This window comes from Lepeophtheirus salmonis, chromosome 1 (genome assembly GCF_016086655.4).
Source record: "Lepeophtheirus salmonis chromosome 1, UVic_Lsal_1.4, whole genome shotgun sequence".
Lineage (NCBI taxonomy): Eukaryota > Metazoa > Arthropoda > Copepoda > Siphonostomatoida > Caligidae > Lepeophtheirus > Lepeophtheirus salmonis.
In genome coordinates, this window is record NC_052131.2 from 24,785,316 (window position 1) to 24,804,739 (window position 19,424).

At 33.7% G+C, this 19,424-nt stretch overlaps 4 protein-coding genes and 1 long non-coding RNA gene across 5 annotated transcripts in view; 3 read left to right on the forward strand and 2 right to left on the reverse strand.

The window, feature by feature from the left end:
- LOC121123123 (prickle planar cell polarity protein 3-A) overlaps window positions 1-2,992 on the forward strand; it is a 45,017-nt gene extending 42,025 nt beyond the window's left edge. Inside the window, exon 4 of the mRNA XM_040718238.2 lies at window positions 914-2,992. Within this exon, the coding sequence (XP_040574172.1) occupies window positions 914-2,041 (1,128 nt within the window). The 3' untranslated portion in view covers window positions 2,042-2,992. The remainder of the gene's footprint in view (window positions 1-913) is intronic.
- Window positions 2,993-4,173: 1,181 nt separating this feature from the next.
- Window positions 4,174-6,222, forward strand: LOC121123113 (phospholysine phosphohistidine inorganic pyrophosphate phosphatase). Its single transcript, XM_040718227.2, has 5 exons — window positions 4,174-4,390; window positions 4,450-4,632; window positions 4,689-4,788; window positions 4,842-5,068; window positions 5,143-6,222. The coding sequence occupies exons 2-5, from the start codon at window positions 4,497-4,499 to the stop codon at window positions 5,481-5,483; spliced, it is 804 nt and encodes a 267-aa protein (XP_040574161.1). The 5' UTR covers window positions 4,174-4,390; window positions 4,450-4,496; the 3' UTR covers window positions 5,484-6,222.
- A 120-nt stretch (window positions 6,223-6,342) lies between these two features.
- On the reverse strand, window positions 6,343-7,746 carry Set (NAP domain-containing protein SET). The gene is made up of 2 exons (XM_040718216.2): window positions 7,381-7,746; window positions 6,343-7,326 (listed from the first exon to the last, which is right to left on the reverse strand). Exons 1-2 carry the CDS (start codon window positions 7,562-7,564, stop codon window positions 6,599-6,601), a joined length of 912 nt encoding a protein of 303 aa, XP_040574150.1. The 5' UTR covers window positions 7,565-7,746; the 3' UTR covers window positions 6,343-6,598.
- Window positions 7,747-9,931: 2,185 nt separating this feature from the next.
- Window positions 9,932-13,149, reverse strand: LOC121123092 (armadillo-like helical domain-containing protein 3). The gene is made up of 4 exons (XM_040718180.2): window positions 12,913-13,149; window positions 12,250-12,534; window positions 11,845-12,181; window positions 9,932-11,788 (listed from the first exon to the last, which is right to left on the reverse strand). The coding sequence occupies exons 2-4, from the start codon at window positions 12,508-12,510 to the stop codon at window positions 10,383-10,385; spliced, it is 2,004 nt and encodes a 667-aa protein (XP_040574114.1). The 5' UTR covers window positions 12,511-12,534; window positions 12,913-13,149; the 3' UTR covers window positions 9,932-10,382.
- A 1,917-nt stretch (window positions 13,150-15,066) lies between these two features.
- On the forward strand, window positions 15,067-16,447 carry LOC139905883 (uncharacterized). Its single transcript, XR_011780995.1, has 2 exons — window positions 15,067-15,160; window positions 15,584-16,447. It is a non-coding gene; the product is annotated as an uncharacterized lncRNA (long non-coding RNA).
- The last annotated feature ends 2,977 nt before the right edge of the window (window positions 16,448-19,424 follow it).

The following is a 19,424-nucleotide window of genomic DNA, read 5'->3' on the forward strand; positions in this document are numbered from 1 at the left end:
AACGGAAAGAAAAGGAAAAACGGTTGTTCCGTGTGCTCTTTCTTCTTCTTTGTTTATTATTTAATAGCTCTTTGTGGTGTTGACTTCTCCTTCTGAAGTAAGCATTCTCGCCTATCTTTGGTACAAATCATTTTAAATTGTATGATAAAATAAACATATATGAACCCAAGTATAATTATAATACTTTTCCTGCACTAATTCTATTTTAAATGTAGAAGGTTTCTAATCTTGATAATAGTAATTAATTAATTTTCCGCTCCCCCCCCCCCCCCCCCTCACCTAGCCCTGTAACAAAAATCCATTCTCTATTATAATTAAGTTTCTGCCATTATTTCTCCCTTCCAACAAAACGTGTTTCTGAGGGTATAAAAACATTGGGCAATGAATTAGACGGGTATAACCCCTTAGGATAATGTTTATTAACTTGTGAAACCATTGCTTCATCTATGAATTTCTCATTTTGATGAAAAATAGAAACATTTTAAATTTGTGGTAAGGAATCTTGTCCCTGGGTATTAATGGATTAGGGGCAATTAATATTCAATCACAGGTGCGTCCGTAGAATTGTTGTTTGGTTTGGGGTTAACCAGAAAATTTGATGATTACAACATCAGGGGTTCAATTTGTTGAGGGTGTAATGTAGCAACAAATATGGGTTCTCACATCACATATTGAGTTTAGTACCGTTTTAAATTCGTCTATCCCCTGGTATTACTATAGTAAGGGAGTATCGAACAACACTATATTATTTAGAGAGAGAGAGAGTAAAAGTTTGTTGAAAAAACAAGCCTGGGCCAGGATTTAATCAAGTTAATATATGTATACGCGTTAAATATGTATAAGAAATCATTTAAGTTCTAAATTTGATGTAATATGTAGTTTTAATATAATTATTATTATTCTTGAATTACAGGTAGATCTGAAATATTGCATTAACTTAGATAAATTATTCTGCGAGCGTCATTATGCAGAAAACTTCAAACCTCGATGCTCTGCCTGCGATGAACTCATTTTCTCAGGTCAATACACAAAAGCATTAGGAAAAGACTGGCATTGTCATCATTTCTGCTGTTGGCACTGTGATGCCAATCTCACAGGAAATAGATATGTACTTACAGGTAAAGGAACCACGGCGCCTCATACCCATTCTTCCTCGACCTCCACAACTCCTACGAACAACCACCAGCCACTTCCATCTTCTCGCAACATTTTTTCCCTCACGGATGATCATCCCTGCTGCCTTTCCTGCTTTGAACAAAACTTTACTCATGTCTGTATAAACTGTGAAAAAGTGATTGGATTAGACTCCAAAGACATGTCCTATAAGGACAATCACTGGCACGAAGGCTGTTTTGTCTGTGGTAAATGTCGAATTACCCTCGTGGACTCTCCCTTTGCAGCCAAGGAGTCGCGGATTTTCTGTGGCCCCTGCTATGATGCTGAATTTGCAGCACGCTGTGATGCATGTGGAGAGACCTTTAAAATCGGACATCGCAAAATGGAATATAAAACGAGGAAATGGCATGATCGCTGTTTCAAGTGTGTTTCCTGCTCTGCAGAAGTCGGTTCTCATTCCTTCATTATTCCCAACGAAAAGGACGTCTACTGCCTTCCCTGTTTTGAGGACAAGTTTGCGACCAAATGCAATAAATGCAAAAAGATCATGACAACTGGAGGTGTTACCTTCAAAAATGAGGCTTGGCATCGAGAATGCTTTGTCTGCTGCAATTGTAATACGACTCTCACGGGACAAAAATTTGCCTCACGAAATGATAAACCCTACTGTGCAGACTGCTTTGGGGAACTTTTTGCCAAGCGATGTACTGCTTGTTGTAAACCCATTACAGGAGCTGGTGGTACTCGATTCATTTCATTCGAAGGAAGGCATTGGCACTCTCATTGCTTCATTTGTGCTCTCTGTAAGGTCTCTATGGCTGGAAAGGGATTCATCACGGATGGAGAGGATATAATTTGTCCAGACTGTGCTAAAGAAAAACTCATGGGGGGAACTGGAGCAGTACCCGCACCTTCATCCGCCTAAAGACTTTTTTCTACTATTAATTATTCTAATCAAAGAACCTGTGTGCAATACATCATCATCATTAGCATTTCAATTCCCTTTCCCCTCCCCTTTCATTACATTTCTCACGACATTTTATCAAAATTATATTAATTATATAAAGAGATTATTCTTAGTCATGATGTTTAAAATAACATATTTCATGCTTTTATATCCTAACTAACGTACTTAGTTATTTTCAAAGTTTCAAACTTTATTATTATTATTTTTTTTTCTAAGAAAAAAAAAAGAGGTCAATCAAGCCTCAATCATTACTTAATTATTATTAAAAAGTTTTATCCAGTCCCTTCGATCTTCAATCAATTAATAACACGTCGTTATTTCTATTGTGACACGCAACCTTTCCCAAAAGAGAAACTATAAATAAAAAAGGCCCAAAATCGGTTTGTAGCTAGGTATTACCCCATTCTTACCAATTATTATTCACTAATTGTTGTAAATTGTTCAAAGTCCTTAACATCAAGAGCTAATTCAAAATCAGCCAATCAACGTTCAGAACACTCATACGTAGGGGCAAGTCATCAAAATGGACAACAGACTACAAAATAAATTTTGAGGGCTAGGAAGTGTCACCGTGTTAAGTATCCAACAGTAACCATAGCTAATTATATAACTATTTATATTAATTATAAAGGCCATCGTTTTGTTACATTATTAATACTATTCGTACCACGTCACAACCAGTTGATAATGACGTCATAATATGAAGTTTTTAGGACGTCTTTAAATTATTAAGCTTATAAAGATATTTATTATATGGATATTATATATAATGATGTGACTAAAATGTCATTTTCTTTATCTTTTTGTTATAATATTTATTACTACTCTATTATATAATTAATTCTCATAATTAAAAAAAAGATATTTATTTAATACAGTCAAAAATATATAATAATAGAAATACTCTTATTATAAATGTACATATTATTAATTAGTTAATTATTATGGAAAGGTCTGTGTTCAAATAGAACTCTTGTTTTTATGTTCTATATAATCAATATATCCTTATTTACGGTTAACAATAAGTAAATATTTTGCAGTATTTTGGAAAAGTTGCAAACCCTTTGCAACTGTATCGGTTCAACTCGTCAGACATGTCTTTTTTTTATAACTGTAATTGTCGCATTTGAAGGGAACCGTTACTCACTCATTCCTTGCGAATTAGAGTATTTGTTATAATATCCAAAGAATTCTACTCAACGTGATATTTCTTCTTTCAAATATCTACAATTAGTATTTTATCGATCCTTATTTAGGACTGAAAACTCCAGAGTCAAGTACTATCAAGTTCAGTTGAACATATTAGTGATGTGTTGTTCGCAAACGTAACGGCTCTTTGAAGTGAACCAACAGGAGCCGGCTCAAAGCGTCCGCAGGTGGAGGGCTAGAGGGGTTTTAGCCCCCCCCCCCTTACATTGAAAGAATTTTTGTTTTTATTAAAGAAATCGTCAGGATGACAAAATTTGAAGCAACACAGGAGGAAATTATTTTTTTTAAGGACTTATATTCTATAAAAGGTAATTCAGGCAAACTATGCAGCTAAGGATTTTTTTTAAATATTATACTGCGACAGTGGCGTTCACAGGATTATATATATGTACATTTTTATTTTTTTGTGGGGGGAAGGGGGGCTCGGTTTTTGGAATTTTTTGGAAAAAAAATCCAAAAATTAATTATTTTTGGGGAAAACCTTCAAAAATGAAATTTCAAATATTGTTTTTCTAAGAAATTTCAAAAATCCAGTTAAAAAAAAAATTTAATTTTTGGGGAAAAAAATTTCAAAAACGAAATTGCAAATATTAAGTTTTTTTCTAAAAAAATTCAAATGTCCATAGCTATTTACAGAAAATTAAATTTTTTGGAAATTTGAAGGGCTACAGCCTCTCCCGTCAACCTCCTTGCGGACCCCTCTGTAATTGTATCTATTAAAGTCTGAAAAATAAAAATCTGAAGAGTCGTTTTGGGAGACGGCTCTTTTTAGTGTGCCGAACCGAAAGAGCCGGTTCTCTAAAAAGAGCCAGAATTCATATCACTAGTTCATCCCCGTCCTAGCTAAAAATGACAATGTTCGTTCCTTGATTACGTCACTCAACTTTATTTCTTTACTTTTTTATATCAGTTCTAGAACTGATAGTCCGAAGGACCTTTCCTAAGACTTCACTTGACCAAATAGTTCAGAACCGACACAACACTATCTACAATACAAAAATAGACTGTTTTTTGATAATAATGAGTTATTATGTCAGCTTGCTGCAAGAAAGGTTGAGCTTAAGCTATTGCCTATTAATAGTTAGAAAAAGGAAGGGCGTAAGTAATATAAGATAATACATACGATAAATCTTTATAAGTTATCGACTCTTCTCCAGAAGTCAAACGAAGCAATCTTTTTCAATTTAGCAATACTCATTAAAGAATGACCACCCTTAAGGACCAAGGCATACAAGGGGTACTACTTGACATTACCGGAGTCCTGATTGAGAGTTCTTCGGATGGTCAGGGGAAAGTCATCCCTGGTTCAGTTGAGGCTATTCAGTTACTTCGTAAAGAAAGTGAGTCAAATTATTGTTTCTTAATTAAGTTTGCTTACTACTAAGAAAATCCAAAGACGTTCCTTTCAGATTCCTCACGAATGAAACAACCAAGAGTCGCTCCCAACTACTTGAATCCCTTCATGCGCACGGCTATGAGATGGACGAGACACAAATGTTTGTTCTTCTTTGTATATAATCATATAGCAAAACTAATCACGCATTATTAGATTCACTCCAGCTATAGCAGCCAATACTTTGATCCTTCGGGAGGGTCTCAATCCATTATTACTTGCAAAGGAAAGTGTATATCCTGACTTAAAGGATATATCTTCGCGTCGAGGAGAAAAAGACTCTGTTCTACTTGCAGATTTCGAGGAAGGGTTCTATCATGCTAATATGAATAAGGCGTTTCGGGTCTTAATTAAGGATCCCTCCAGACAGCTTTTCACCTTGGGTAAGGAAAATCTACAGAACTAAGTAGATATTTAGGGGATAATTCTGGAAAATTGATTTCATTCTCATTCATAGGAAAGGGTAAATTTTACAAACATGACGAGGATCTATCTCTAGACGTGGGGCCTTTTGCAGTTGCACTAGAATATGCCACAGATCGCCAGGCTAGGATTATAGGAAAACCCGACGCGTCCTTCTTTCTCGAGGCTGTAAAAGATATGGGTCTATCTCCTGGAAAAGGTGTCGTGATGGTAGGGGATGACGTCCGTTCGGACGTGAAGGGGAGTCAAGAAGCAGGATTGAGTGGTGTATTGGTTAGAACTGGCAAATATCGTCCTGTAGATGAGACAATCCAAGACATACACCCTGACGCAGTTGTAGACAATCTATTGAGCTTTGTAAAGAAATTCATTTGAACCTAGGGGGTTATTCTGAACTAATTAATTATTATTCGCGACATAATATGCAATAAACTATGTTGAAAAAGATGGCAACTTAAATTCCTTCTACATTCACTAAAATTCAGATAACAGAAAAATTCGCTTAAAAGCAACTTTTACTAGGGTAAACATATTTTACTCCATTAACTACTTCATATAAAAGCAACAGGATGCTTAAAAATCTGGATCATTGATATTCCCACAAGCTTTTTTTTAATTTATCATTTTTCTACTCTATTATGAGGCTGGAAGAAGATTCGTTCAATATAATGAGCTTGAAAATCCTACAATTGTTAAGGAAAATGATTATCAATCTTCCACAGCAAAAAAAAAGCAGAGAAAAATAACTGACAATATGAAATAATTATGCATAGAAATTAATAGCAAATTGTTCATTTTCATATTGTGAGTCACAAATGTACTGGAACCGAGGGGTTACTCATAACTGGATTTGACTGTATTTAATAACAAGATCATCTGCCCTACAACCTTAGATTGTGTCAATGGAATATTTATAAATTGGAAAATTGAGTAACATTCACGAAACATTTGTCATTTTTGTATTAAAAAAACTGTTACAATTTTAGAGTTTCTTATGTCATATTAATTAGGCAATATCAAATAATATTAAAATCAGCAATGCAAGTGTGATCCATCCTTATGGCGTCGTATAAAGAAAGGAAATATAATGATACTAGTATTATCAAGCTCTTAACTCGTGGTAATAATTATGTGTAATTGTCAATGCTGAATATGTCATTTCATTGTAAAAATTTGGTAATTTAGATCTCATAGATGAAGTTCCCCAAACAAACAAACAAAATTAATCAATGAATTCTAAGGTGAGAACAGAAAAAATACTGATGTTAATTATTTCTTTAAAAAAAATTGTTGTATAGAAGTACAAATGATAAATCGGAGTCACTGTAGAAACAAATAGGTTATACCACAAAAATAAAAAGTAAAAAAAAAAAAATTATGAAAGATGGATACAACAGAGTCTGTGTCTGTCACATAGATCTAATCATGATTATGATGAAGGTAATATAATATTTTTAAGGATAGATATTTTATTATATTTAATATTGATATTAATCAGTATTGGCACTAGATTGTGGCTGAGAGGATACTTCATTACCTCCCCTGTCTGCTGTTTGCCTCTGGGGTTGTTGGGGTGATTCTTCCTCGTCCTCATCTTCTTCATCCTCTTCATCTTCTTCGAGTACAACAACAGATTCATCCACTTCTTCCTCTTCTTCTTCGAGGTCCTCCTCCTCCTCTCCGCCATTCTCCACCTCAATATCTGGTACTAGGAAATACTGTAGAGGATTGGGCCACATCTCATCCTTGATGACCTCAGCAATATCATCCATAGATGGATCACTGGAATCTGAAAACCAGGAAAAGAATGTTGTGTGAAGGAGAGGCCGTTTTCGAGATTGTTTATTCGTGGTAGCAGCCTGGCGTTGCGCAGCCTTGGCTGCAAGATCAAAACCTTCCTTCCATCGAATAGGAGTGGATTGGGAGGAAGGATCTCCGTTGAGCCCTAAGTGGAACTCTTTGGTCAGAACTTCATTCTTGAAATAAGGGTTTTCGCCGTGGAAAGTGAATTTGATTCGATATCCGGATTTGATGTCCTCAAATTCTTCGACCTCCACTTTGGTCAAATAGCGAAGACAATCCTCTTCATCCTCTTCGATGACGGCGGATATTTTGGGGTGATTAATGAAGGCTGTGAGCCAGAATTTGGGGATTCGTTTAATAACTTCCGATCGCTTCTCGAAGTAGGGTTTTCGGAGACTGTTGTATCGCTGCTCCACTATAATAATAAAACATCATCAATCCTTAACATTCATGTCCTGCAAGATCTTACCTTTAAGGATCTCTTCGGAGGCTTTTTCGTTCAGAGAGTCGATCTCATTCTGAGTTGAGTCAATTTCCTCTAGCGCTTTCTGAGTCTCATCGTCAAAGTCTCGCTCCTCGGCAAGACAGGCTGCAGTGGTCGTGCTTGAGTTCTCCAGTTTGGCTTTCTTAACTCCGTTCTCCGTTGAGCTCATTTCGCTTCCCTTTTACTTTACAACTTCGATAATAAAGGAATGAAACAAATAATAAGAAAAAAATGCTACAAGAAAATCGCCGCTTCTTATTCTATTACTTATTAGCTTCCTATTCTTCTCCCTTCCTCTTCTTTTTTTAGCCACAGCCGGCTTCTTCATCTTCAATGCATGCACACCAACCGTTCTCAGAGCAATGGCCCAAAATAACTGAGAAACATAATCTATTCAATATATGATATTAGGCTTGCGCAGGTCCAAGGAGTCATTAGAATTTATAATGAATAAATATATGACAAAGGAGTACTGACTTTTAGTAGTAGTATAAATTGAAATACAAATTAAAATAAGGAATTACCTAAAACGTCGTACAAACCATTTCAGTAAATATATAATATATAAAAAATCCTTCTGAAGGTGTGACTATATGAAGGTTTTTATGGAACATTATTTTTTTGGAAGCATTTTTGTACATATTGTGCAGCCTCAACGTAGCCCACTAGTACCACCATAGGTAAATATTCACTTCAATGCAACAGGTTCATTTACTTATAAAATAAAACCAAAAGGTCTAAGGTCAATTATGACTATAGTTTACGAATCACGAAATAATTATTAATTAATTTACCTTGCGAAAAATAGATAGGTTTTGTTGAAGAGGGAATGCACCTCTAGCAGCTAAACTGAAATGTTTTCTTTTTTCTTATATTATATTGTAAATTACCCATTTTTTAGAATATTTAAATTTATTTTTAAAGAAAGTTTAAACATTAAACAATGATCTTTTTAATGATATAGAATATATATCATATGTGCTTAATTTAATCCAATTTTTATAATGAAACGTATATATTCTGTGGTAAGTGTTAAATGTTTAAATTTATTGCATTTACTTTAGTATGAGATCATTGTCTAGTCATTTGAGCTCAGCATAGGGAATAGTGAAATAAATAATTACAGTATTACCTGAGCTAACTATATAATACGTAACTGGTAATCATATACAGTATTTTGAATGTTTTGAATTATTATTCGGTGTATTCATAGTTCGTCTACAATTTACAATTCCAACAAAAAGGCAAAAAAGATCATAAATAAACTTTCCTTTAATTAATGATGAGAGCTACGACACCTTATCTTTTGGATGCACAATGCATAGTGTAAATTAGACTTGCATAAAAACCTTTTTTGCTGGGAACAATTAAAAAATTGAATTCGGCAATGTTACAAGTATCTCAAGCCATTTGAATTAGACAAAATGAGATTTTAGGGTCGAAATTGACTATTTCTAGGCCTGTAGTACCACTGTTCCAAAATTGTACTTTATATATATATTTTAATTTTGTTTATCAGTAAAGAAATACGTTATTTGTAATAATTTAATTGTTCTAAGATGTGTTCAATGATTTTCAGTTTCCCTGTTTCATCAAATTTAATACAATATAGCAAAATTGAAGTGATAATTGCTGAAAAAAATGTATTTGTACATATTCTTGCGCTATACAAGCTTGAATAAAGATTTTCCTTAAATATTTTTATCTGTCTAGTTAAGAGACTTAAATGTGAGACTCTCAAGTGTCCAAAGTAAAAAAAACCATCTTTCTTAGAAAACATATCATGCTCCCCGATATTCCTTGAATAAATAAAAAAGTGCAGTCCCTTAAAAAGGTTAAAAATACGAATCTAAGGTAACTATGTGTCATCAATCTAGTGGGAGGGGTCCTCAGGGTTTATGGCATAAGGCGCTAAATTCATTGAGAAATATGGAGATGAAACATCATCAAAAGGATTATTCTTAAATTGTTTTGATAAACAGTTAGACCCACGTACTAGAATCAATTAAATAATCAGCATATGTAGATTATTATAGAGCATTTTCAAGGGACGTCAGCATTGTTGATGTCGACAATTTTCGGGGCCTAAACAATCAAGTTTTAAAACAATCAAAACCCTTTTTCATCAATATTAAGAAAAATAATAAACTTTTGAATGTGAAAATGAACTAACAAATAAGCCTTAAACCTTATTGTCTATCAAAAATATATCCTATAATTGTCGTTTTATTATTATAATAATATTAATACATTTTAAGTTAAGATATATAATCTATCTTAACCTAAAATGTATTAAAAATATGTTATGATTTCGTTAATCAATGTTATTTATATATTGTATAGAATAAATTTATATCTACAATGGAAAGAATATGATATTTTTCTCTAATTATCCTACTTTGTTTGTTCCTAATCGATCCAAAAAAAAAAAAAAAAAGCCCCCAAGATGGCGTCTCCTTAAATTATGATCCAACTTAGGACGTTAGTAAAAATGCCTTATATGAAATTTTTTTGTGCAATCAATGATTGTGTAATATAGTTGGACTCGTTTATATTGTTAAAGCGAAAGTCTGCTCACTTTCTTATTAGTTATTATTATATCCATAGACTGCACATAGAATATAAAAAAATGATGTGATTAAAAATCATTTTTCTATTTCAAGTATTTCCGACAGTCGGACGCGCATTATTCATTATATAATCAAAATTGTATTATAGTGTTCTCTTATATATATATATATATATTTTTTTTTTTTTCATCAATTAACTATCGTCTTGCATCTAGAAACGAATTGTCTTTCGTAGACTAAATTACATACATACATAATGATATAATGATTCATTGAGGATTAGTATCAAAAAATAAATTTTAAAATAATACACCAAATACAAAAGCTTGTTTTGCTAAATAAATCACATACAATATCCGTACCCGGCCATATCCAATGAAGAAGTAAAAAAAGAAAAAGAAGGGGAAATAAAAAAAATCAATCCTTGGAGTTTAAATTGGAAAACGTTTCATGGACGACACCAGATTGAAGTTCTTTAAGGACAATTTTATTAGTCCATGTATCTTGTATCAAGGAATGCATTAGACTTTTAAAAAAATCCGTATGATGTGGAGCTTCACAGTAGGGTTCATATTGATCCAAACCCTCCTGAAGCTTAAGCGTGAGGGATTCATAATTTGATTTAACCACCTCGAGGGTTTCCTCTGGTGTTGGAGTGGAAAGCTCTTCGGCTTTAAGCCAGGCTTCAATGATATGTTTAAAATGCGAGGTAATAGCTCGAATATTGACTAGACCATTTGTTACTTTAACCGCATTTTCCTTGAACTTGCCTCCTTTAGCAGAATAGGTACAGGCCTTCTGGTAGAGCTTTGAAAATATATCTGAGCGTCGAGTAATCTCGTAGTAAAGTTCATCATAGGTAGAGGGTGATGGAAGAAAGGTATCCCCAAAGGTGATAAATAGATTGAAGATGGTAACGGCTTTATAGGCTAGAGCGAAATAGTCCTGAGGGGGATTATTACTCTCTTTGGAAATGGATTCTAAAAGGTCCATTAAAACTTTCCAAAGATCCTGCCATGGATATATTATCCTTGTCTTGGACTTTTTTTCATAAGACAGGAGTCGATGTACAACTGAAAGAATTTGGGACACGAGTTCAACAAGAGTGTTTAATTTTTTAACGTGGCATCCTATGAATTTAACGGCTAAATCCAGTATTGAATTAGCTAGAGGTTTTGGCTCTGTTTGCAAAACAGAGGCGCTATATCTTCCAGAGTTGTTGATAGATTGAATTTTCACACGAAAAACTAAATTAGAGTCGTGCATTAAAACATTTGCATAATGATCCTCTGTAATGCATAGAAGAATAATTAAATTGAGTTTTAAAATGTAATAGTTCAATTCTCCTTTTTTAACGTCTCCCATGAGAATGGAACAAAATTCTAGGAAGGTAACAAGGAGATTTGAGGGGGAAGTATCATTAACTGAGCCATTGGAGTAATGAGTTAAATTAGCGATAAAATTACGATTCAAATGTATAGCTTCGTACATGGCTAAAAGAGCATAGGAGCGTGAGCTTAGTAATTCGCTGAATCCTCCAAAGCCTTTATTTTCACTAACAAACATAGAACTAACCAAGTATGTAAGCCATCCCTCACTATTGGAAGCCATCTTCTCGACCACTTTGACAAACTCTGATAGACTTGAATTAATGATCCTAGAGTAAGCAGAGAGAGCAACTTCTTCATCAAGTAAGGAGAGTTGAACCGCAAAGGAATTTTCAGATTCATGTTTTCGATATTGAACCAAAATTGTGAGTAAGAGAACCGAGGTCGTGCGATGTTCCTCCTTTGTTTCATCATCATTGAGTAAATGTACCAAAACTGAAATAATATAAACCTTTATTATAAATTAGCTAATCATTGTTGAAGGTTTGAACCTTTAAATAACTTTTCTTCTTTGCCGGAGATAATAAATTTGTTAGTAGGACTCCCCGTGATGGCAACATTAGAGCCACCAGTAGCAAAAATGAGTAAAAGAGTAAGACAAATATCTTTTAGAATGTATGGAGATTCGTCCAAGGAGAGGAAGTTGCAGATGTGAGTGTAAATGGACTTGATTCGATTATCCACTCCCCCAAAGTTAAGAAAACGAAGAAGAAGACTCTCTTTTTCTTCTTCACATTTGGATTTTTTTAAGATAACGCGGAAAAATCCTGCAAGGGTATGTAGGGCATGTAGAACCTTCGTATGACGTGACTTTTCTTCAACTTGATACTAGGAAGATCAAAACAAATAAGGATTAAAATGAGTATGATGTACAACAATATAATATACATCCGTACCCATAGAGGAAGAGTGTCCACACATTTATTAAAGAGGAGTATTAAATTAGGGCGTAGAGAGGAAAAGGGCAAGTCTTGCGTAGACTTGAGAAACTTCCATTCCAATATACTTATTTTTGGAGTGATGGAGAAAAAGGAGCCCCAAAAGGTTTCGTCAAAGGTTAGTAATAAAGACTCACCCTCTTTTATCGGAGTAAAGAGTGTCTCATATTGTTGAACGATAGCACTTTTAAGCTCTTGCTTGCTGGGGTTACCAGGCATGTTGCTCTTTCATGGATATTTAGTCTGCAAAGTAGTATAAAAATTATAAATAAACAATTCAAAAAACGGGAATCAGCCACATATCCCGTTGTTGTTCTATTAATTTAATTATTATATATTAATTAATATCACTGCATCTTTACGTAAGAATAAAGAAACTGAACAAGTAACTACACTTAACATATTTGGACAATTCACATCATCTATGATTGTATAATAATAATTAGCAGCAGTTCAAAAGTAAGAAATGACGTCACGACTTTATTATTGACAATTGTCATTTTCCCTTTCCCTTCACTTTTTTCAAATTGATACGTTGTGTCGACTTCGATCCATGATGGACATCATAACATTATTTGGTCTAATAATAACTTTATTAATATAATATAAAATACTACCTACCTTCTTGAAACGCAAAAAAAACAACCAAAGGGTTTCTTTAAAGAAGCACTCAGGAAATTAGACGTAAAGCCATATAACGTGATTTTGCTGACTTCTCTTATTCAGTTTTTTTTTTTTTAATGTCGTATTTTGTTGTAAATGTAGTGCTGATGTTATGTCGTCACAGGCAACTGAACTGCTGGCTGAGTTGTATTTATTGAATGATTGTAGTGGTGTTAACGGGCGCTACAGATTTTGTGTACAAATTAGTAATATAATATTCGCAGAAATTAAAACCCTTCCTAAAATTGTAGTTTACAACGTTTTATTTTGCCATATATCGGTCTGATATGGAAAGAAGCATCCTTTCTTTGTATTAGTCATAGTAACTGTCACAGAATGCAGTATTATCAATATATATATATATAATAATGAATAATATATTTGTTGTGTACAAATTCCAATTTCTTCCCCATATACCTAGCCTTTTTTTTAAAATAGAAAACTAACCATTTTAATTATCAGCTGTTTATTGATGCTATCATTTCATTTTGATCTATTATTTATTTACAAGTAGTAATAACTACTATAACATAGTTAACATATAAACTTTTTAATGTGCTACAGAATACTTAAGAACAATTATTTTGTGTAATGTTTTGGAGACGCTGTAACAAATTGCATCCTAAATAACATACTGATGTGTATTTTCGACCCCATAGGGCCAGTTTTTTTCATGAGTCTCCTTATCATATATACAAGGATATTAAAAATGAAAGCTGAAGCAAACATGTTTAGTATTAATTATTGACGCATAGATTTTGAGTGACAATACCGTTAACCTATTTATAAATAAGACTTAATTTCGATATTCAATATTAAGCAAAACACATAAACAACAAAAAAACCTTCAAAGATGAAACATTTCCAGGAATTTTGTTGCAGATAAAACATTACTTGTCTATATTTCATAAGACAAATTATATCTTCATCTTCTTATTGTAACTAAAACATAACTTCACAACGATTACTACACATTTTTGTACAAACAAAGAGCCACAAGCGAACAAAACAAAAGTAGAAAGCTCCTAGACTGAAGGACTTTATACTCAATTAGTGGAATCCGAGACTAGAAGCTCAAAAATCGAAATTATATGACACATAAAAAGTATCTGGGATTTTCATTATGGAGCTAAATATCTATAGCTTTTCAGAGTTTTTTGCTTTTTCCTATAAATTTTTAGTCGTTCTTCTCTGAGTCTTTCATAATACTCGATTGTTCCGGGTGGTATTTGATCCAAGGGTTTCTTTTGACCGGACATATCCATAGTAAAGAGCCATTCTGGATATTCACTATCAGGCTTGATATGCACCTCTTCTCCCCGTTCTTCGTCGATTCTATAGTTCAATCCACATACAAAATTACTCAATTTCTGTGCGTCCTTTTCAATCTCATGCACCTGTGGATAAAAACATTCGTAAGTATATTATTTAATGAATTCAGCCCCTATAGGCTATTGAGAATTAATTTAATGTGGAGCTTCCTTCCATGGTTGTGCCAATGAGATATCGTCTAATATCCGTTCGAATTCAATAAAAAAACGAATATCAGACTGTAACTTCGACATCATAAGTCATACATTTTCCACTTCAACAATTATAATACCACTTTACACTATAACCCCTCTCTCCAGTAAAAAATGAGGAATAATATAGGTACATGTTAGGAAATGAAATATGTGTATGATTTGATAATATCAGAATAGCATCTCCATCAGACATCAATATACGATACAATGAACTCACAACTTTCTTCTTTGCTCCACCACCAGAACCGCCACCCTTCATAGCACGAACGGCCATAAATCTCTTTGATTTAATCCAGGAGTCATTTATAACAAACCGGAGATATGTTCTGCTAATAGCGAGCAACATTGTATTTGGTATTTTAATTTATTAATATTATTGAGTGTCAATGTGCCTCTTATGTAGGAACTTGCTATAAGTTATAACTAAGTTAGCTACAGAAGAAGCAGCTAACTAGCAAGAATATTTGTTTTGACGTTGTTAAATTATAATGACAATAGAACGCCATCTAACGAAGAGATATTTAGACAATATTAAATATTTGTTGCTATATATCTCATATAATAACTTATTAGTTATTATTAATAAGTGAGGATACATATTACAAAAAATCATTTTTTTTTAAGCTGTCATCAGTTTCACAATTTAAAAGATAATTCAAGACCCGGGTAACATTACATAGGTAGTTCGGAGTTACCTAAGACAAATAATTCCAAAGTATTTTTGATGGAGTGCAATATTTAATAACCATTTATTGGTGTTGGGCACGTTTACTAAAGTCTACCATCATCATTTTCTCTTTCTAATTATTCTTCCTTTTTTTTTCTCTCTCTCTCTCTTTCTATACCAAGAACTTTTTTTTCGTAGACTTAACTAGATATTAAATATGCTCTAACATAGAAAAGTATAGATATAGGAAATTAATGAATTAGATACTACAAATTTTTATTTTTCTAATTTGAATTTGAATGAGTATGAATCAATGAAGTAGCTAAGAATTAATTATACTAATTTATATGTTTTCAATATAAACCCAAGCTATTTTTTAACCACCACTTCCACCACCCTAATTTAAATAAAATAACAATTTTTGATATATATACAGGATGTCCACGATAAATTGGAACTACTTTAAACTTCATCCAAATCCATAATGTGGATATTCGGGGTTAAATCATACTAATATAAAAGGTTGCATGAACAATACACTATAACTTCCACCAAAATTGTTTTGACAACAAACAATAGTCATCATGGAACAAGCAAGGAGAGACGCCATCCTCGAATTGGCTCGCACGGGACACAAGCCCTTTGCTATCTACAAGCTTCTTAACTACCCCAAGACCACGGTGTACCGGGTCTTCAATGCCTGGGAGGTTGAGGTGAAGGTCTGCTACAAGGCCCACAACATGAGAAGTGACCGAATCCGCACTCCCTGCTTCCTTGAAGGCCTCCGGAAGTCCATCAAGGCTTTGCTGGGGACTTCCTTGTCACGGTTGGCCAAGAACCGTGGAGTGAGCAAGCAGCTGGTCTCCAAGGCTGTGAATGAGGGCCTCGGGTACAAATAAATCAAAACGAATGGTCAAACAACACATCCTCACGACGTCCATGAAGGCCACCAGGCTCACCAACGGTAAGCGTCTCCTCAATGACCTGAAGAGCCATGGATGAAGAATCATCTTCTTCTCCGACGAGAAGAACTGGACTGTCGACAGAAGCTACAACGTCTAGAATGACAGGTGGCTTGCCAAGGAGAGAGAAGAGGTCCCTGCGGTCTTCACCACAAAGTTCCCAGCTCCATTACGAGGGAGTGGAAAGCTGTCGATTCCGCGGAAGTCATCAGGGAATACAAATCCTTTAGGGGCAGGATGGAGAAGATGGTGGCTGCTGAGGGAGGACATGTTGAAAAAATTTACTGTTTAATATCATGTCTACCTTTTTCATATTAATAAATACACTCCAAATTCCATTTTTATCAAGCAGGTTGAATTTTAAGATAGTTCCAATTTATCGTGGGCACCCTGTATATATATATATATATATAAGTTTTACTTATATCATAATATTTAAATTAATAAAACGATCCAGATTACTATGTTAATAATTATCATGGTGATGTATTTATGTATTGTATGTATAGAGATAAAAAATATATCTATTATTGTATGAGGCATTTTAATATATTAGGTTGCTGTATGATTAATAATTAGTTGAGTCTAGGGAAAAAAAGTCCTTGGTATAGAAAGAAAGAGAGGTGATGGTAGATTTTAGTAAACGTACCCTTGGTGTTTTCGAAACTAACCAAAAGTAGGATACCAGGAGGAGACATGATAAAGGGTAGGATGACAAATAGTGCAGGGTTGGATTAGACATGATACAATAGGAGGAAACAGCTATTTGTTATATTCAAGCATTTATTTTACTTTTATTACAGTTTGTCAGCATAATTCAATCTCCCTTTTTATGACCCCTCAAAAATTAGCACTCCCGTTTTAGCCTGACCAGGTTCGAAAGAGGCACCCTTGCAAAATTTCAACTCCCTAGGTTCAACGGTGTGGGCACACATGGAAACTCTATTTTATATATATATATACAGATTAGCAATAGATAGATTTAGAGCTATTTCATTTGTTGTTCATCTTGTTAAATATCTTATATTTCAGATATTTTCTTAATACCTGGCAAAATTATTTACCACTAATAACTAAATAACTACCTATAGCTATAAATTAGATCTATTATAGTCTCTAGACTCGAATGACTCAATAGTACTTATATAGGCTATAAAATATATTATTAAATAATTGCGTATAGGAGACGGAGTCGGGTATTTTATTTACCGACTCCAGAGCCCTGATTACGATGCATCATTGTTACTCCCAGCAAGATTTAGTCCATCAAATATTTGAGTAACCATTGCCAACATCAAATGCAATTAAGGAGAAGGAATTAATTTAAGAAGTGGTGTATCAAAATCCTCATGTAGAAGAGTGGAACGAATACAATTGAACGAATATTTTGCCTAGCTCATGCAACCTCTAACATTTTAGAATTTCTTGAGAGCATCAATACACTTTTTTTTTTAAATAAGGAAAGTATAATACATTATTGAAAAACTGTAAGATAGGTAAACAAAACCCCTGTTTAATTAAGGTTATGACATTAAATTTTTTAATGTTTATGAACTTTGATTATTTTGAAATTTTAACCTTATTACGTATTGGTTCAGGGGCGTCCGCAGGGTTATATTTTGGAGTTGCTTGATTTTTGGAATTTTGTTGAAAAAAATGCAAAAATTATTTTTTTATAAAAAAAAAATTTGGAAGAAAATCTCAAAAATTAATTTTCGAATATTAAATTTTTTGGACAAAAAATCCACCTCTTGACAAAAAATTTCAGAAATCCAAAGCTATGGAGAAAAAATTAAAATTTTTGGAATTTAAAAAAAAACTAACCCCCTTTAGTTCTTGGACCACCCTCGTAATAATAGGGTTAAAATTTCAAAAAAAATCAAAATCTATTAACTATGGCATAGATTATTTAAGATGACTAAGGTCAATGTTTAATTTTTTTTTATATAAGGAATAGTAGACATTAACTAAGTCTTCTTTATAAATTTCATATTTTATTAAGAGCATAAAATCGATGTAGCCCCCTTAGCAGCAATTATGGCTTCCAGACGGCCACAGAAGGCCTTGTACTCAACATAAACCCAAAAAGGGAAGTCCAATGGGTTGGCATCGGATGAGTAGGGGCCACATTTTCTTTGGCCAGAAAGGTAAGTTGTCCTCCAACCACTTCTGGGCCTTTTTGGACGTGTGTGTAACTGTACCATACTGCTGGAACACCAAGTTCATGTCCGGATAGTTGGTTTGGAACTATAGTAACAACTTCTCCTGAGTTGGTTTCTTCCAAGCGTTCAAAATTGCGAGGACCGAAATTCGTTGATCACGTTCAGATGGCATTTTCTCAGCTTCTAAGATACTTAAGAAGATCTGGTTTTTTTTTTTGTTTATTTCATGGTTCAACTTCTTTGGCGGAGGTAATAAGTACATATTTGAGGTCAACGTACAATTTTGAGAAAAATACACTTAATTCTATGCGGCTTATTAATTTTTACATATTCAAAAGTTGGCCCAAACTTATTACTTACAGTGTAAAAATACTAAAAAGTTTCAAATCGAAAATCAGATTTGATACGAAAAAACTAATACCAAATTCGTGATTATTTTACCATGTACTAATAGAATTGAATATGGAATTTAAAAGATTATTATTTTGTTTACTTGTAGCGTATGTAGTCCAGTGTTTCAAATAAAAACTCTTCAGAAAGGTTTATAAGCCTTAGGATATTTGAATGGAGGAGATTGAACTTGCAGACCCGTGTCGGCATGTAGAACTTAAAGTTGATTCCTTAAGTGCCTTATTTAGTAACAGGCTTGTCAAAGTTGGTCAATCGAAGCTGAAGAAGGTTGGCTACAGAAGTTATATCCAGACTATAAAAAGGCCAAGGATACAAACTCATTGCAAGTGATCCCAATTTGAATTTCGGATATGTTTCAAAACATATGTTGAGACATGTTCTACCAAAATTAAAACAAAATCGGGTTTGCTGCTTGGCAGGGGCGTAATTTTAAAAGCCCCAAACTTTTTATGTATTTTTAAAATAAGATTATGATTGAATATAAATTATAGTTTGTGTTCTTGTGCATCTTTTGACGTAGTTTTTGTTAAAATCGAGCCACTATGGGAGTAATTATGGCCTTCTGAACAACACATTTGACCCAACTTTGAGCGGGCCTAGAACGGCCCAAGTGAGTCACAGAACCCTAATACTTAACACACTTTCTTTCATATAAAAAAACCAGCTCAGGAGAAATCATCAAAGTCGTTGATTGTAATGCTGTGACGTGTAATGACCCATTCATCCTTCTTGGACGACCACA

What these genes read in the sequence shown, in the direction of transcription:
- LOC121123113 (XM_040718227.2), top strand. Translation starts at nt 4,497, where the DNA reads ATGACCACCCTTAAGGACCAAGGCATACAAGGGGTACTACTTGACATT. An exon ending in GAGATGGACGAGACACAAAT is followed by an intron (nt 4,789 to 4,841) that starts GTTTGTTCTTCT and finishes ACGCATTATTAG; the next exon opens with ATTCACTCCAGCTATAGCAG. An exon ending in CAGACAGCTTTTCACCTTGG is followed by an intron (nt 5,069 to 5,142) that starts GTAAGGAAAATC and finishes TCTCATTCATAG; the next exon opens with GAAAGGGTAAATTTTACAAA.
- Set (XM_040718216.2), bottom strand. Translation starts at nt 7,564, where the DNA reads ATGAGCTCAACGGAGAACGGAGTTAAGAAAGCCAAACTGGAGAACTCA. An exon ending in CTCCGAAGAGATCCTTAAAG is followed by an intron (nt 7,327 to 7,380) that starts GTAAGATCTTGC and finishes TTATTATTATAG; the next exon opens with TGGAGCAGCGATACAACAGT.
- LOC121123092 (XM_040718180.2), bottom strand. Translation starts at nt 12,510, where the DNA reads ATGCCTGGTAACCCCAGCAAGCAAGAGCTTAAAAGTGCTATCGTTCAA. An exon ending in TGGACACTCTTCCTCTATGG is followed by an intron (nt 12,182 to 12,249) that starts GTACGGATGTAT and finishes TGATCTTCCTAG; the next exon opens with TATCAAGTTGAAGAAAAGTC. An exon ending in AGAAGAAAAGTTATTTAAAG is followed by an intron (nt 11,789 to 11,844) that starts GTTCAAACCTTC and finishes ATATTATTTCAG; the next exon opens with TTTTGGTACATTTACTCAAT.